At 41.6% G+C, this 18300-nt stretch overlaps 2 protein-coding genes across 5 annotated transcripts in view; one reads left to right on the top strand and one right to left on the bottom strand.

Moving 5' to 3' along the window:
* The window catches only part of TMPRSS2 (transmembrane serine protease 2), a 54778-nt gene extending 44835 nt beyond the window's left edge, over nucleotides 1-9943 (top strand). For all 3 annotated transcript variants that reach the window (XM_090061078.1, XM_090061059.1, XM_090061069.1), the window contains 6 exons: nucleotides 1298-1472; nucleotides 3450-3625; nucleotides 6211-6306; nucleotides 7294-7436; nucleotides 8018-8170; nucleotides 8416-9943. In XM_090061078.1, the coding sequence (XP_089917204.1) occupies nucleotides 1298-1472; nucleotides 3450-3625; nucleotides 6211-6306; nucleotides 7294-7436; nucleotides 8018-8170; nucleotides 8416-8427 (755 nt within the window). In that variant the 3' untranslated portion in view covers nucleotides 8428-9943. The remainder of the gene's footprint in view (nucleotides 1-1297; nucleotides 1473-3449; nucleotides 3626-6210; nucleotides 6307-7293; nucleotides 7437-8017; nucleotides 8171-8415) is intronic.
* Nucleotides 9944-11466: 1523 nt separating this feature from the next.
* Nucleotides 11467-18300, bottom strand: part of LOC149874398 (interferon-induced GTP-binding protein Mx1-like) — a 40858-nt gene continuing 34024 nt past the window's right edge. For both annotated transcript variants that reach the window (XM_090061000.1, XM_090061010.1), the window contains exons 12-15: nucleotides 16117-16275; nucleotides 15661-15737; nucleotides 13857-14120; nucleotides 11467-12046 (exon numbers count right to left, since the gene is read on the bottom strand). In XM_090061000.1, coding sequence (XP_089917126.1) covers nucleotides 11813-12046; nucleotides 13857-14120; nucleotides 15661-15737; nucleotides 16117-16275 — 734 coding nt within the window. In that variant the 3' untranslated portion in view covers nucleotides 11467-11812. The remainder of the gene's footprint in view (nucleotides 12047-13856; nucleotides 14121-15660; nucleotides 15738-16116; nucleotides 16276-18300) is intronic.

Raw genomic sequence — 18300 nt, 5'->3', positions numbered from 1 at the left:
ATACACTTAGTATATTTTTTGCTCCTGGAATGATGCGAGGGACCATTAATGTGGAATTTGAACTTATGAGTCTGTAGAAAGGAGGTGAGGGATTGCTGGCCCAGACAGGTACTTAACCATGTTTAGTCTGAAGTCAATCAGCTGGGGGGCGGGGGATTTGTACCTTATAGACTAACCAAAGTAGATCACACACACTTTGATACCTATCATTTACTTTGGTTAATCTATAAGGTGCAAAATCTACCCTGTTTTCCATTAAAAAATTACCAAATTGGGGTGGAAACAGATGTTGCATAACGTTTCATTTGTGCTCCCATAAAAATTTTTGTGGCAGTCCAAATGGTGAGCTAATGGATGTTGCTACCCTTTGTTGCACCACATCAAAAGAAAATCAGTGGCGCAACAGAAGGTAGTATTAGACACGGCTGCTTTATTGTGGCAGAAATCTATTAGCTTTGTGGTGGGAGAGCAGAAAGTGATCTGTTTGTACTCTCCAGCCAGTCTGAGCAGATGCTCTTGGTGCTTAAGGGACCCTCAAAGCTTGGAGCACCTGCCTACTTTTCTCATTTACAAAATCTCCGGTGCCTTTCCATAAGCAGAGAAGTTGGATTCCCCGCTCTGCCAGATCTGTCTCTGGCCATTGCAGGAGCAAGTCTGGCTGAGCAGGGGAACATCCTTCCCAGTTTTGCCAGACCAGGTCCCCTTTGTGATCCCGGGGTGGGGGCTGGCAGGTCTGGCTGAGCAGAGGAAGCAGGGAGATCACACTGCCTCTTGTCCTGAACCAACAAGGAGCAACATGTGTTCCGCCCAGTGAAATGGATCAGCTGTGCCACAGCACACTTCCTTAGGTGACCTCTTGTTTTTAACCTTATGGACAGACAAGTGAGAAACCGAAGGCAAATGGGCCGCATGGGTTCTGGCCTGGATCTATGCTGCCCTCTAGTGGGTGAATCATTTAAGGAAAATTAGGAGTCTGCTACTGTCTTGGACCCTTCAAATTTTAAGCAGTAGTCTGAAATGTTAGAGATGGCAGTCACCACAGCCCCAACCAGACAGTCATAATGCATTTAAACAGCAGTTTAACAGTAACAGATAGCTTCAGGCTGCAAGGGTCTAGGTTCTCTAGTTTGTTTGCTGATGGCGAGAACAAAAAATTAATAAGAAAATCCAGTGGTGTTTTGTGTGACCATGATCCTGAGACTCGCAGTTGGCAACTTGGAGGGGAAAGACGTGACAGTGGGGAAAAAGTTCTCTTTATGCTCTTTGTTGTGCTTTAACAATCCCCTATATTTTCCAGAGTGTGGCTATTCCCGTAAGAACCTGACGCCTAAAGGCAGAATTGTGGGTGGAAGTGCTGCATCACTGGGGCAATGGCCATGGCAGGTCAGCCTTCACATCCAGAACAATCATATATGCGGAGGCTCCCTCATCACCCCCGAATGGGTAGTGACAGCAGCACACTGTGTGGAAGGGTAAGTCCTGAACAATTGTATTGTACTGATTTTTGGAACTCAATTAATGACTTGTAGTATTGAACAGGCTATCATTAGTTATACGCTTTTGAAATGGTGGACACAGTGACTTGAGGAAATGGAGAAAGTTAAATTTTGCCATGTATACCTGAACAATGCAAGTACATATAGAAAGTAAAAAGGACTAGGGTCCCTTCTATACATTACATTTATGCTGCAGTTAATGTATTAATTGTGGCATAAACAGGAAGGGTGCTACATGTGCTACCAATTTAAGGCACCTCAAAATGGGGAGCAAACCATAAAAATATTCTACATGTAATGTAGACATTTTTATGGCTCATTTGTAGGGTGCCTAAATTTCAGTGTGTTGCCAGCAGTCACCTGATTTCTGGCCCACCTGGAGGCTGGGTCGGGGGAAGCCAAAGAACTTAACCTGCTCAGGACTTTACACCCCTCCCCAAGCAGCACTGGCCAGGATTTAACTGGACCAATAGTCAGTTGGTTTTGTCAGTTCATTAGGGGCTGCATCAGAGCTGGTTCCAGACCTTAGTGTGGCCCCCTGGCCAAGCTGACCATTGGCTGATTGTTGGGTACCCAGCTTTCAATTTGCTGATCCAAGGGGAGCCCAGGCTCATGATCCCGGGCTCAGTTTGTGCTGGCAAATACAGCACAGCTGGGATTGATCCCCAAATCATACATCCTGCAAGCCACGTGTGACATCCAGGAGGTGTGATTGTGTTTGAGTTGGGGAATCAGATTAATGTGAAATATATAGATAACAAATATAATACATGAAGAACAGTGCTAACTTGAGTTAATTCAGTCTACAAAAACTTGTTAAATTTTACTTTTCAACACACTTAATTAAATAACAGCCTATAGAAACAAAACATAAACAGCATTTGAAGCACCACAAATTATATTCAGGAGTAAAACACATCCTGAGTTTAGCTACTTACTAATTCTTGTAATGGCCAACAAGGACATCTGACTACCTGGAAATGCTCAGAGTCTGAAGGGAAGCCAGGAAAACAGTATTGCTTATGTTTTTTATTTATTTATCCTGGTTTAAACAAGAGTGAAAAAGAGTCAGTCTTTTTGTATTTTTTTGTTCTAGGCGGGCTAGTAGTGGAGAGAAAGCAATTAGGCTAGTAAGTAATCCATGTAGAAACTGCTTGTAAGTCTTCATTTTCTACTTGGCTTGTAATGCAAGATCTCACTCATATGACAACTCTAGCTAATTTTAAGTTCCTATTTGTACTGTGCAAAACACTGAAGATTTTGTAGATATTAAACTTCACCAGGTGTAGGAGTAGGTGGCTTATACTGTCCTATTCTTTGGGGAGTGCCTATGAAGATATGCAGGCCTACTGAAACATGAGACTATCTGCAGAGGAACTGCCTGATCCTGAAGTCAGTAATACAATCTTCCACTGGTTTCAGACCATCTGAATGAAGTTGCAGAATATAGCTCTATATAACCAGTGTACGAAACAAGCCTTTAAAATAGGATAACTATTTGATATATAAGTCTTTCCAGTATTCAGTATATTGTCTTCTGTTTTCATTATCAGTCTACACACTGGCAACATGACTTCAGAAGTGTGACTATCTCCCTAAATTGTTGTCTGTGCCGTCTCATTGCAGGCATATCTGCAATAACTGTATAAAACCTGGTTTTCTATTATCTTTTGATTTCTCACACTTCTGTGTTTCAAACATTATTTGCAATTACTAATCAAATGGTTAATACTTGGCTTGCTTATTTAAACTTGGCAACCAAGGAGAGGCTGGGGAAAAATAGATATCCTAGGTCACTATTTACTGTTCAATGCATGTGCTTGCCAGCTTGCAAAAAAAAAAAGGGGGGGAGAGGAGAACCCCCCCTGAAATTTGAAATAACATTGGTGCTGCAGGATGAGTTGATTCACGTTGTTTACTACAATAATGAATAATCTACCCTTTTCTCTCTAGACAGCTTTCGGATCCATATTACTGGAAAGTTTTTGCTGGGATTCTAACGCAGAATGAAATGCGTATGAGAAGTGGACACAGAGTACAGAAAATAATTCCACATCCAAATTACAATACAGAGACTAAAGACAATGACGTTGCCCTTATGAAATTACAGACATCAGTGAGTTTTACAAGTATGTATTCTGTTGCTGTTGAAAGTAAAATCTTAAAGCTGTAGTAACTCTCCCATTTTCAAACATCCCTGGTCACCAGCAGCATAACAATGCAGCTGAGTGCTTGGGGCAGCTGCCACACACAGGGACTTCCTGTTGCTGCCACAATTGCATGACCAGGACAAAAGCTGTTTTGTTTTTTTTTCCCCCCAACTCCCTATCCCTGTCAGCACCTGGGCTGGTGGACCCTGTCACCCCACCCTAGTTACACTGCTGCAGGCCACTTATAGAATACCCTCTTCCCCTTTCAGTGTAGACTTGAACATGCAACCTTCAAAAATGAATATTTAAATTGCAACAAAATAAGATATGCAGTGAAGGCATGAGTTATGTAGAAAGGCAAGAAAATAGAGAGTAGGGCAGGGATGCAATTACAGCATGCCTCTTCCCCAAGAGCTGGCAGGTCATAAGTGTAAAAAGGAATATTTTTCCTGAAAACTATCCTCTTTTTTTTTTTTTTTTTTTTAAATGAGTGAGAAACCCAGTCTATGCTACATGTTGATGACCTGCTCATTGTATCAGTTACCATCCAATAGTTCCACAATCTAGAATGTGTTGCAGCACACAAGCCTTATGCACATAATATGAAGACCTTTTTTTTTAATTTTGGCACAAAAAGAGGACAAAGGCTTTAGTGAAACTCTCAGAACTTAATGCATACAAATTCTATAATACATCCATCAGTGTTTCAGATGTCCTAGTTTTTGCCATAAACAATATATAGTTCTTATGCAATTCAACAGTAGAAGATGAAATAAGAAAAAATAATTCCTTTTTCAATATAAACACAACAGTGATGGAAATGACCTCACTCTAAACTGAAATATATGCAGGATATTAAATCAAGGCCTTTCAGAGTCTCCAAGATGAAAATTCTGGGGAGACATGAAGAACTATTCCAGTTCCTGCATGGATTGCGCACAGCTGCAGATTGCCACACTGTAGCGAAAAGTGCAGAACAGATATAGGCCCTTCTTAAAATGTGAAATTGGTATTTGACAGCTGGAAGAAGTATCATAGTCCACACCCAGGGAGGGATGCCTGAGGAATCATTATGGCAATGACACATTCTACTCCAGAATCCTAGATAAAGGCAAATGAAACAGTGTTTAAGTTACCTGAAATTTAAATACATTCTAGAAAGATGCACTGGTGAAAAGTGGTGCATAAGACTAGGTGAAAAGACAGAAATAACATAAAAGAGCTTTGCCTTGCTGCTTGGCAAAGTCAGTTTGCCAAGAATAGCGCATATCTTGCATGTTGAGGTGTGAACTGTCTTGTTTAGCATACTTTCATGCTTGTCAGCCTAGTGCACAATCCGTTTGGAATTTATGATGGAAGTGTCGCACTTACTTTTAATATGATCTGCAAAGAAAATATTTGGTGCCCAAGTAAGCTGTTCTGTTTTTAACTAAGATGTGCCCTCAATCCATGTCTCAGGGGGAAAAAAATGTTTTTTATCTCTCCTTCTCACTGCCCTTCCCCCCAAAAAGTCTCTGTCCAAAGATCTGTCACTAACCTCTTAAGTAATTAAACAGGTAATGGCTGCTTGATTGGCTATATCCATCCCCCAAGATGTTCAACTCAAAACTGAGAAACAGGTAGGAGGCCTGCCCTTCTGCTGTTTGTACAGAAGTTGGATTGAGTGGCTGACAGAGCTCTCCACCTGACAGTCTTCATGACCCCAACACCTATTTGCTAGGAACTGAAGTAGCGGGAAGGAGCCCTCACATGAAGAAGTGCTAATATGGACTCCTGGGGCGTTTATACACATGCTTCAGGTGGTATGGGGGGTGCTTTAATTAGTGCAGCTCCAAGAGTCTTGCTAATTACAAGCACCCAGAGTATCACGTGTATCAGCATCCCTGCACTGATAAATGGCAGTGGGGCACTTTGAACTAAAGTTCATTCAACAACATAGGCGGTGGAAGGGAGGGGGCTAATGGGGCTCAGCCCCCCTAAACACAGGGCAACAGCAGGCATTGCCTTAGAGCAGCCTGGCTGCTGGGTGGGGGGAGTGGTGCGCACACTTGGCTACACTGCGCGCTTGCAGCTGGTCCAGCCACAGACAGGTAAGTTTCTTTTAATCTGTTTTTTTTATTTCCATGGGCTGTGGGGGACAAAGAGCAGATCAAGACCCCTGGGGCCTGGGTGGGGAGGCAGCTGGGGCTTGGGCCAGTGCGGCAGCTGATGTGGTCAGGGCTGGGAGGCAGCTGGAGCAAGGAAATGCTGCTTCTGCTGCTCTTCCCCGTGGCCCTTTCCCCTTCTCCCACTCAGTTGCCCCCAATTTTTTTTCTTCCTCCGCCTATGTTAAACAAGCTTTAGTTTAAAGTGCCCCACCACCATTTTTCAGCACAGGGACACTGGTGCACGTGATGCTGGAGGTTGCTGGAGCGAGCAGGCTCCTTGCAAATGTATAAGAGCCCTCAGTTCCTCTTGTATTCAATCCCGGTGTTTCTTGTCCTGTTCAGACAACTTTCTGTTGAATCTTTATTCATGTGCACTCATCTAGGTTTACTGATTATGGCCATGTTCTTATTTCACAGATTTTACAGCACCAATTTGTCTGCCAAACCTTGGAATGATGTTCAATCCTAATCAGTCGTGCTGGATATCTGGATGGGGAGCCCTACAACAAGGAGGTAAGATGTGCAGCCCTAAAAGGTGGGGACAAAGAACTAGTTTGTTTTCATTTTGTGTCTTAGCAAATAAATAGCATTGCCAAGTGACAAGACCAGCTTGCTTGCCTCAAGTAGATGTCGCTGCACTGCATACAGTTTAGAGGGGAGCCTGCTTAGCCCAGCTTGCTTATGCTTCTGAGGGTGCTGCTGGCCAGGGGCAGTTTTGCTATGCAGATGTGGCTGTACAAGCTGTAAGTTTGCCAAGTCAACATTTCTGGTAGTGCGGCGACACTTGTAATGCGTATTTGCAAATTCAGCTAATGTTTATATTGGGGTATAAGGATTATCACAGAGTGGGGAACATAATCTTGGTACTGTAGCAATAGAAATCTTCTCAGTCCCTCTGTTATCAGCAGAGACTTTAGTGACCAGGGGCCCTACTTTTGTGATGGCGTAGCAGCGTGCACTCTACAGGAGTTCCTTCATGTGTATGAGTTGTATTTGATGGGGATATGGTCAGCATGGTATAAACTCTAGGCTGAATACCCTCCTGCTCTTCCCATCTTAAGGCTGAGACAGCAGTGTCATGGCAGCATGATTCAAAGGGAGAAGTGAAGCTTCTTGGGCATAGAAGATCTGGGTAGTGATGCGGGAGGAGGAGACAGCTGATTCCCCTGCTGCCTTACCTAATCATGAGGTTGCTTGGAGTTGCTGCAGGGGTTCTCCTCTCCATCTTTGTAGGCCCACTCTCTTCTATAGCCCTGTAGATAACATCACGGGATCACAGCTGTGATGGCAGCTGTATGTGTACAGCTGGTTGAAATAAGTTCTCATCCCCTTAAAGGGACACTGAAAACTCCTTCGGTTTTTTGTTATATTGAACAGTGAACTTCAGCATGCATCCCAAAGCAGTATTGACTTGTTTTTGATTGGGGTGCCATTGCAAGCTACTCTGGCTTTTTCCCATTTGCTCCAGTTCCTTTATGCATCTGCATGTTCCAACTTTAGGTAAAACCTCAAATTTTTTGAATGCTGTGATGGTGCCTTTGATAGAGCGTTCCAGATGTAACGGTGGGTTCGTCTATAATGGCCTCGTTTTGCCTACTATGATATGCGCTGGATATCTAGAAGGACTAATTGATTCCTGTCAGGTAAGAACACCACTCATATTATTAACAGCTTTTTTTTTTTTTTTATTTGAACGTCTGCTAGGGAGGGCATTACAGTAGTGGCTATGAACAAGTCTTATGAAAAAGAAAACTCGCTGACCTTTCTTTGCAACATTGCCAGTGCTGTAGCAAGGGGGGCGGGGAGATGGGGGTGAGTGGGGCAACTGCCTTGGGCCCTAAAGCGAAGGGGTGCCAACAGGTGCTGCGCAACCGGGGCAGGTTGCGGGACAGAGCTGTGAGCACCTCATTTGGGAGGGCGGGGGGATGGGGCAAGGGCGGCTCCTGCTGCTGCGCACACTCCTGGGATGTGCCCCCCCCCCAGATCTATGCGTGGGGTGAGGGCGGACTGCCACTGCATGCTTTTCCTTAGGCACCAAATATCATTGCTATGGCACCAAACATTGCAGTCAGGCTTCTGAGTCCCCATCGTGTTGCAAATTCTTCAAGAGGAAGGGCCAGGGTTGTTTTTTTGTTTTATTCACTCATTCCCCTTTGGTGCCAGTGTCCACTTCTTTTTACACTTGTTCATTAATAGTACAGTTGTGGCTTGTTTTTATGTCCAGGGTGACAGTGGAGGCCCTTTAGTAACAGCAAAGAACTCTGTGTGGTGGCTAGTTGGTGACACAAGTTGGGGAACTGGCTGTGCCACTCGCAATAGACCTGGAGTTTATGGAAATATGACCGTGTTTACGACTTGGATTTACAGAAACATGCAGGTAAAGTGCTCTGCGTGGATATAATGCCCTTTATTGGGCTTAATAATTTAAAGTATCAAAAGAAATGCTGCATTTTTTAAAGTTCTTTAGTTCTAACTGGCTTTATGATTTTCAAATAAGAGAGATGCTGTTTAATTGAAGTTATAGTGGATTTTTTCTCCTCTTTTTTTGTTGTTGTTGTTGAAGAGTAAATACACATGATACTAACCACATTTCCCCCCCCCCCCCCATTTTCTTTTAAACAGGGAAACAGATGATGGTATCTTCTGTTCTTGCTGAACCGTGCTTTCAGGAACAATCCTAAGTGACGTTTGGCTACCTTGGATGTTTAACTACTGTATTTACTTTTTGCGAGTGATTTTATTTTATTTTTTCCCCTTCCCCTGCACTCTTCTTCTAGTCCTTACTTTTTTACTTTGAAAGTAATGCAAAAGTTTGCACCCTCAGTTCTGTGCTGGTTACAGTGACTGACTGGTTTAGTCTGTGAAGTAAAAATCTCGCAACAAGCAACTTTTGCCTTTGACATGGGATCTGACAAAATGTTGCTCTGGCAGTTGCTCCCTGAAACGTTCCTCGTTTTCTGGCATCTGGGCTAGAAAATCATTCATTTTTATAATCACAAATGTAATCACCTTGTAACTTCACTTTTATTTTTAAAAAAGTTGGAATTTAAAGCAAGTGTCAAGCCACCTGGCTTATAAGATGTTTAATATAAATATGATGTGAATGTGAATCTTTGGGCTGCTGGCTGGCTAGAGATTTGAAATGATGAATGCCCCTTGTAGGGTATAAGGGAAACTACTTAACACGCTGGAGAGCAGAGGCACAGAAAAATGTCTTAGTACTGTGTTCAGGTAGCTGAAAATCCTCAGGACTTTGATGGGTGATGCACTCAGCTGGGCTGATCTTGCTTTGGATCAACCTTGCTCAGTAATGTGTCCCTGTCCTTCACTCCTGCCCAATTTTGTGTTATTCCTGTTGTGGTTTTTGCTTGACATACAAGAGAAACATTTAAAGTAGCCTTTAAAAGCCAGGCTGCCTACATAAGCTGCTGGGAACAGTTCTTCTGACTTGTAGCAGGACACAGTGTACTGAGTAGCATATTCAGGTTTATGTACTGGAAGCCACTAACAGATTGAGCCTTGAGAACTCTGTCCTTTTGAGAGAGGCAAAGAACAAAGCTTTGCTTTGAGGCAGTGGATCACAACGATAACTAATGTAGATGTGGAAATCAGAGATATGAGAAAATGCTGTTCCCAAGTTTACATGTGACTACCTCACTGTTAAAATAATCTGGCTTTTATTTTCTTATACAGACTTGTAAAGAACTTTCTGTATATTTTAGCAGGAGACCAATAACCTAATGGTATTTTAAAAGTGTGTATGTATGTATGTATGTGTGTGTGTATAATGACAGGAGTAGAAAATGCTGTAGCTATAAATGTGACATGGCTGCAGTCATCAGAAGTACTGAAATTCAGTATGCTCTTTCAATCTGCTCTCCACTTCTAGTGGACAAACATGAGCCTGCTTGCTCCTGTTGAACTGTACCTTGTAATTGCAAACATTTTAGAGAAGTCTGTTGAATCACAGTGCCATCTGATGAGGCAATCTTTTTAAAATTCTATAACTTATCGGAAGGAAAAGCCATAATTAATTATTTTCTCTAGAAATGAAATGAAGTGGAATGACTTTTTTTTACAATGACAAGTAATCTTGGTACAAATTGGTTTTGCACATAAGTAATATAACTAATAAATGATTATTTACAAATTTTATGTTGTAGACCTTTTACTTCCATCTTTTGTAATGCTTGTTTATTCTTCCTGGATCTATTTAGGCATTTATCTGATAAAGCACAGGATGGGGGTGAAGAGGGTCATGTGGAACTTTTGTTGTTTTGACTTAAATTTTCTGTGGTCCTTAAACTCAGTTGTGGCCTGACTTCTGGTAGGGGGTACATACTTTCTTTCACTGGTTTGCTTTGTCCCACCCTACACACATTTGATATGAATTAATTTTGGACCTCCTTATTCTCACCTTGTTACAAGAGATCCATTCTGTTCTATTCATGGTTGGTTTGAGGAAGTGTTCACCTTATTTCATTCAAAAATATTGTTATAGTTTTTAACTAAAACATTCCCAGGAGTCCAGAAGTGGTTGTCAAGCTTTTATTTATTTTTTAAACAAGACAGAATTATGGTAACTCGGTGTGTAAAGACAAACACTTTTTAAATTTAAATAAAAGTTTACATTTCCAGTAGCAAATGGGTAGGGAAGCATCTATGTCATCTTCCCCGAGCCAACACTAAACTTGAGGAAGAGGTAGGATAGTTCAGTGAATACCTGTTTCTTTTTAAAATGGGTACTACTCACACCAGTGAGAATTATGCCATATAGGCTTTTCTATCTCCACTCAGCACAGCCCACTGGCCCCTCATCAGATGTTTTCAGCATTGTCACTGCCACTTTATATGTAGGTTCAAAGCCAGAGACTTGAAATCTCTGCATCCTAATATCCTTCATTTAAAAACACCAGTGCTGTAATTATACTTCTTGAAACTGATAGTATATGAATCATTCCCTACACTTAACAACTGTTTTCCCTGGGCCAGATGACAATCTCTCACACACCCACAGTCACTCTGCCTAATATCTAACAAAGCTTGTTATCCAGGAATATTGTCCTTGTTTGATATTTTAACATATAAGCAAAGCAAAACAAAACAAAAAAACCCCTATCCCCATGCAAAATATAATTGAACAAATTCCAGAAAAGCATCAAATAAATGTAACCTGCTTCCATGATTGAGGGACAGGATGGGATTTGAAAGGTTTCTGCTCACCTCCCAGTGTAAGGCTGTCAAGATATATTAGATTGCCTTTATTCACTGATTTAGCCAAGTGGGACCCCCTACTTAACTTGATGGCAGGTAGTTGGATGTAATGCTGTTTTTTTGAAAGCTATATCCTGCTCACCTCCAAAGTGTCAGGGAATATTTTAGGCATCAAAAGAAACTCCTATTAATTTCAGGGGAAATAAAGTGGCACACAGCTGCTGCTACTTGCTTGTAGCAGGCATTTAATCAGTTCTCTGGTCTGTACATAGATAGGACCTGGTTGATAACAGTAGTTAACACTTTCCCACCCCCATTCCCAACCTCTTAGCTCTATCTTCCAAGCTGATACAGTTGACATTATTGCCATCCTGAATGAGATGAATGTTGAGGCAGTAATATGGTCCCACAACAGTGACGTTACTGGTGTGTGTAAGAGTTTGATCTACAGAAATTAAACTACAGGTATCTTATCTATTCAAATGTTGAGTGTTTTACATATGAAAGCCCCTGCCCTCACTGGTTTTCTAGTAATACGTGGAAACAAATTTAATCAGAAATGCAAGGTTAAGTAACTTATATTCCAAAATTTATGCTCATCTGCTTATGACCCATTTTATGTAAGTATTACTTTAAGTTAATTATGCAAATTAAGTCTCAGCTAAACAATTGTTTCTTTCAGCTATTGATCTGTTTTGAAAAAAGGCCACTGTAGACAGATATGCAATTCCACAAGGATAAACTGCTGCAGATTCTTTCAATAAAAATTAACGGAGTTGAGACCCCTGCATAAGCAATGGAACAGCTACAGAACACAGAATCTTACTAGGTGTTGACGAGCTTTTGTAAGACGATGAATCCGTTCAGTCAAAAAATTCCTTTGGTCAGCTACCTCTTTTCGCTCCTCAAGAAAGAAACCTAATTGTGCTTTCTCTTGTAAGAGTTGCATCATTGCATTCTGTAGGTTATCACCGTAGTCCTGAAGGATGAAGGACTGCATGATCAGAGGAATTTGGCTGGAAAGACGATTACCTGCTCCCTGAAAGAAGATGGTTGAGAGATTTATAGTTTGCAAAGAGGAGAGGGGAGGGAATCTATAGTTGGTAGGAAGCATCAAAACACACTCTACCAATTGTACATCAAGTGACTTTCCTTTGTGAATTAGTCTGGAAGAGACAGAGAAACCCCAGATCTAACTTTTTAAATTCAATGAGACTTGCTGGTAGATCTTACATGGTTATGGATATTAGGCACCTCAAAGTTTTGCTGGCAGCTGAGTAGGTGTTTTGAGAATCTAAATTTTAGGCTTTAGGTACCTTATGTGACCAGTAGGTGCTTAAGTCCTTTTGCACTGTTTAGTCCTGGCATGAGGAGCGCTACATGGTTTTGACAGTGGTTTTGTGTGGGCAAAAGGAAGTGCATCAATTCTTACCTCCCCTGAAGTGACTGACAGAATCCTGACAACACAATAGTGGGCAGACGAGAATAGGATGGGGTTCAACGTAGGCAAATGCAGGGTGCTGCCCCTTGGGAGAAGGGATCCACAGCATACATACAGGCTGGGGAGTTCTCCTCTTGAAAGCACAGAGGCAGAAAGGGATCTGGAAGTCATTGTGGACTCCAAGATGAACATGAGCCACCAATGCCAGATGACAGTCAGCAAGGCCAGCCATACCTTGTCATGCATCCAAAGGTGCAACTCAAGCCGGTTAAGAGAGGTGATACTCCCCCTCTATGCCACTTTGGTTAGTCCGCAGCTGGAGTACTGCATCCAGTTCTGGGTGCTGCACTTTAAAAGGGATGTGGCCAGCCTGGAGAGGGGTCAGAGGAGGGCCACCTGCTTGGTTAGAGGGCAGTAGGGCAGGCCCTCTCTATGAGGAGAGACTGTTCAGCTTCAGCAAGTGGAGGCTGAAGGGGAGACCTGGTGGCTGCTTACAAACTCATCAAGGGAGATCAACAGCAAATAGGTAGAGCCCTTTTCTCCCCAGCACCACCTGATGAGGAACAATGGTAATAAGCTGATGGAGAGCAGGTCTAGGTTAGAGATCAGAAGGCAATTTTTTACAGTTAGGGTGGCCAAAATCTGGAACCAACTTCCCCAGGAAGTGGTCCTTACCCCTACCTGGGCCAAATTCAAGAGGAGGTTGGATGATCACCTGTTTGGGGTCTTGTGAACCCAGCATTCATTCCTGCCTGTGGCAGGGGGTCAGGCTAGATGATCTGTTCAGGTCCCTCCTGATCCTAGCTACTATGAAACTATAAAACTATGAATACTAGCTGTGTGAGCAACAGAAGGCTTCTGCCAGGAACTGCTACGAAATTCTTTCTGCTGGTTGCTAAAGTCCTTGAATAGCTAAAAAGGTGCTTTCCAGCATGTACTACACACCATGGAGGTGAGGTGCTCTTGACAGCTGTACTGAGATGTCTGCTGTCTGTCAGCAGAAGGCTTATAATCTAGAGGAGCCCTTAGATGCCCAAGTCCCATTTTCAAAGAAGACAGGCACTTTGGTGGTCAAGTGTCATTAAAAGTTAAAGGGTCTTTGTCTGAATGATTTAACTGTTCAGTCACCTGGGGTTCAAGCTTCTGTGGCAGTCAAAGATGTCTCTTACTGTTGAAAGCACAGCTTGGGTGCTTTGATAAAGTTACTCTTAATACGCACAGTTTTGAGCCCTCTAGCAGGCACGTAACAGCTCTTCACCTATTGGCTGCTCAGTTGGTATTAAGTGCAGTTTAATTGCTGCTAAAATAACCACTCATACCATTGATTATAATGAGTCTGTATTAATAAGGCAGGCGACGGGACTTGGAATGCCATAGAAACTAGTCTTCTAGCAATGCATACACTTACAGTGAAATACGCCTCCAGGTGATAAGCCATTTCCTTGACAGAATATTGGTTATGAAGTGGAGTTGTTCCAAAATTGAACTTGCTGGATTTGGGTATCATAGTTTTTTTGTCTGTTGCCTGCTCAGCTGTTTCTTCTCTGATAGATTTTAAGTCTTCACTGTAAATGTTGTCTTGGCAGTAAACCATCTGCTCCATTTTAAACTGGGTTCGTATCATTGTTTCAGCAGCTTCTGCTTGTTTCTCTCTAATGTCTTCAATTCTGTCCTGTGAAGAAAGATTAGAAGAAGAAAGCTCTCAGAATTCACTAAGAGACAACTTTAGAGCCAGCCCTGTGTGAACGCTAACATTCAACATGATATCTGAGTCTTTGTCAATCATAGCATTTAACCATTTTATATTGGACACCCAGGCTACATCCAGATGAGCGTGGCTGTGTGGTACGTGGGGGAAACAAACGTCCATGCTCATCTGGATGCAGCTACAAGGGTTAGAATTTGGCTCCTTCACAGTGACTAAGAGATCAGCGTCCTGTTGTCAGATCAAATGTGTAGACAGGAAGAGGCAAGTGTCTGGTGTTTGAATTTCCAGAGGGCTAGGCACTCCAGGAGGGTAGGGTGTGCAAAGAACAGGGGCCACTGAAGGCAACATGCAGCGAGTTGCCTTGCAACAGCAGTTCTCAACATTTTAGACTCAAGGCACCCCTTGAAAAATGTAGTTTTCACTTGTTTATTTTCTACTATAGAAAAATAATAGAGTAAATCTTCTGTCAAAGACCACAAGAGGACAGAATAGTTTTAACACTATGGCTTCTTATTTGGAGGCTCTGGGTTTATCTTTTGAATCCTATTTGCACACCTAACAGCGCTAACATTATATTAGATCTCAAGGCAAGTCCAGTGGGTTGGGGTACAATGATACCCTCATTTCAAACTATTGTCTTGCAATATGTAATGACTTCTAATGCTGTTTACAGCCTGCACACTGGGAGCATTTTAACCATGTTACTTCTCCATAGATGAATATGCCTGTACAGAATTTTCTTCCCCTCTGTGCTGTCTCCAAAATCTGTTCTTCTCTCCAGTGCCAGCCAGCGTTTATCCAAGCTCTGATCATTTAGTGACTTAGCCATAACAATTTCTCTTGTTCTGGCCTTCCTGGTACCTCACCTCAGCCTTCTAACTTACCCAAAACTCATTTTTTCTATTGAGATGCAATGTAATACAATCATCCTAAAACCTTTTTCACAATCCAAATCCAATTCTGATTTGTTCTCGCTTTCAAGGCTTTCTACAACTAACCTTTGTTTCATCTTCTCTCCCCTTATTGGTTACTGTCCTTCCCAATCATCTCTCTAAACATTTCAACTCAACCAACGCCACTCATGTATCTGTGGCCTAAATGGCACTTCAGTAAGATTTGGGGATCCTCCGCACTTCTGAAAATTAAGCTCCAAGAGTCTATCTTTTATATTTCTCTCTGGGCCTAACTGAGAGATGGTGTGAAAGCACTGGTGCCATACACATTTAATAAATACAGTGCAGCCTGTTCAAGTAGGAACTAGTGTTTAACAGCAAATGATGAAATGTAAGAGTAATGAATGTGTGCAAATTTTCTGTAACGTGTAAGCATTGCCAGCTATTTTTAGTTTGTAACTTCACTGTTTAAGTGTCTTCACAAAAATAATGTCTGTAGTTGTACAAGAAAGAAAAGCAAGTATGTGTGAAGTAAATACAGCCCTATATACTATTTATTATGCCACTCTGTATTGTTTTTGCCTTTTAACAAGTAACAAATTGTGTCTCACCTTGGCAGCTCTGTTAAGATTGTAAAAATCATCGAAGTGAGCTTTGGCAAGAACTGTAAAATGCTGTCGGACGATTTCTGAGAAGAAAAAGGAGAAATGTGAACGTGATTTGTGGCTGTTGACAGTACAAGGTTCATGAAAACTAGTCAGTCATTCTCCATATTTATCCAAAAGGATGCTGCCATGCAGCTATGCGCGTGTAATATGCTTTTAATTTAATCATTCCATGTCATTAATTTCATTTTCTCATGATGGTTATTAGTTTCTACCTTTTTAAGAAATCATTTCAGTTTTGGAGGTAGCTTTGTTAAAGTGTGACGGTCATGCACAGATACGAGGTCTTAGCAAAGGGAAATTGGTTTGTTGCATATTAATTTTTCATTCCCTAAAGTATCCAGTGTACAATTCTTGCTACATCAGTCAGAACATAGGACAAATTTAGTAAAAGAAGCTCACCAACCACTGTCTTCAGTATCTCAATAGCTGGTTCTTCTAGTTCCTTGATTTGCTGTTTGACAATGTCCTCAAATGTCCTGTAATTGATAAAGCCAGGGAGCTCTCTTCCACGGTACTGACTTTCAAATCTCCATACTTCATGATGTATAACTTTTTGAACTAAAACATTAAAAGCAATTCTATTGTACACCAAATCAACTAATTTTATAAAGAAAACTACGAATTTAGAAAAGAAACTTAGTTATTTGTTCTGAAGATGCCCTTGATTAGAGAAACCTATTACACAATTGGTCATTCATGCACTTTCATTCCTGTGATCCTGAGCCCAAACTATGCTATTTCTACTTATACGCATGAGAAAAGGACACAGTGGAAACAGGAACAATTAGAATACTCATCTGCTACATCTCAACAGCCTTTCAAAAGTGCCCCATTAGCTGATGCTACAGGTAAAAATGAAAGCTTTTTGTAATTAGTTTCCTTGGTAAATTCTACTAGCACCATTTGTAAAACCTTTTAACCATTTGTAAAACTTACCTAACTAATAGGTATGAGAGACTATACTTGGTGTGACTTATAGATTCATAGGATATGTCTATATGTTGCCCTACGGTGACAATATTACTGTGCTATGCTTTAGCAGGTACAGTAACCGCCCATACTGTGCTGTATGTGCAGGGCATGGTTATTTTTAGCCACTACTTTACTGTTGCAGCATGCTAAAATGAGGGAGTGCCGTATCCTGGGGTAGCTTGCAAAGTAAGCGGCTATTCTAGTAGCTTGACCATGCAAGCTTACTGTAACAGCCAATTAAGTAAGTAATAGCCCATTCATTTTTTAGGAAAAGACTAGACCAGCATGGGAATTTTCACCCCAATTCTTTCATGGGTAATTCTCCACCAGATGAGCAGAAGTTAGCCCACTTAAGGATTTGCATTATCTGACTTCGATCGTTTGCCAATTACACCAATGCAAGTGTGCCATTTGTCCAGCTCCAGTGTTTGTTCCCTCCCCTCCCCCATCACTTTGCACTTAGAAATGTACTTTGTACCAACATGCTTTAAAGAAGTCTAACCCTGACTGATTATGAGTAGCTTGAGAAATTATAACATGGAAGCAGGAGATAATGTCATCTTATGAGACATTATTATATTTGTTTGCTATTTCTATTATTTACATCCAGCTCTTTCAGGCTGCAGTGCAGCTATAACTATTAGATGAACTCACACTGCAGTGACTTAAATTTTATAAACAGTGGCTGCATCTACATGAGACGCTTACTGCACAGTAGCTTATAAGTGCCACTCAGCAGCATCCTATGGCACAAACCCTTATGCCACAAGGCTACTGCACAGTCAGCACCACCAGGAAGCTGTATTAGGACGCTACTGCGCAGTCATTTAGTACTTAGTTATGCAAGTACTAAATGGCTGCACAGTAACAACTGTGCAGTCAGCGTCTTGTGTAGATGCAGCCACTGATATCCGTCTCAGACAAGGTGCTTTTTATTCATAAGTCTCCAACCACAAAATCAGAGACTTGTAAGTGTAGTTGTTACAAACAATTACACGTCACATGTGTATGGACCTCCATGGACTGGGAATGGGAACAGGGATAAATAACACTGCAAAGAAACTACAGTTTTTTACTTCTAGCTTTTCATTTCCTTCTGTTTTGTGTGTGGGTGTGCAGTATTTCTTCCTGTTCCATATTTCCAATTATCTTACTCCCCCCACTGCATTCAAAGTAGTTGATTTTGGGTATCTGATGGAAAAAAGTCAACAGAATATGCCCACTTGTAACTTTACTTTTTCTCCTTCCTTTGGGAATGCATCTCTGTCATCATTCTGTAACAGTTAATTAGAATTACTTTCAGCAATGTTTATATAGGTATGAAGTGAGAACTTAAAGAACTTATGCGAAAAGCATCCCCCACGCCTGCCCCTCCAGTTGGGTATTCTGAAAGGTAGAGAAATGGTTGAGGTCCTTATTAAAAGTCAGTTTCCATGAATCTTTTTTTTTTTTTTCTCATGTTAGATTTGATTTCAGTTTGCAGTTAGACTGAGTTCTCTGCAAGAATGGATATTCATTTAGTGATTTTTATAACTCATAAATTGGTATTCCCAAATTTGAAACCATGTGTGGCAGGATGCCTTTAGAGGGCCCGTGACCTCCCCTAGCAGC

Source organism: Crocodylus siamensis, chromosome 1 (genome assembly GCF_052110815.1).
Source record: "Crocodylus siamensis isolate JL-2025a chromosome 1, ASM5211081v1, whole genome shotgun sequence".
Lineage (NCBI taxonomy): Eukaryota > Metazoa > Chordata > Crocodylia > Crocodylidae > Crocodylus > Crocodylus siamensis.
Note: the sequence above shows the minus strand (reverse complement) of the source record. Positions and strands in the feature narration are given on the sequence as shown.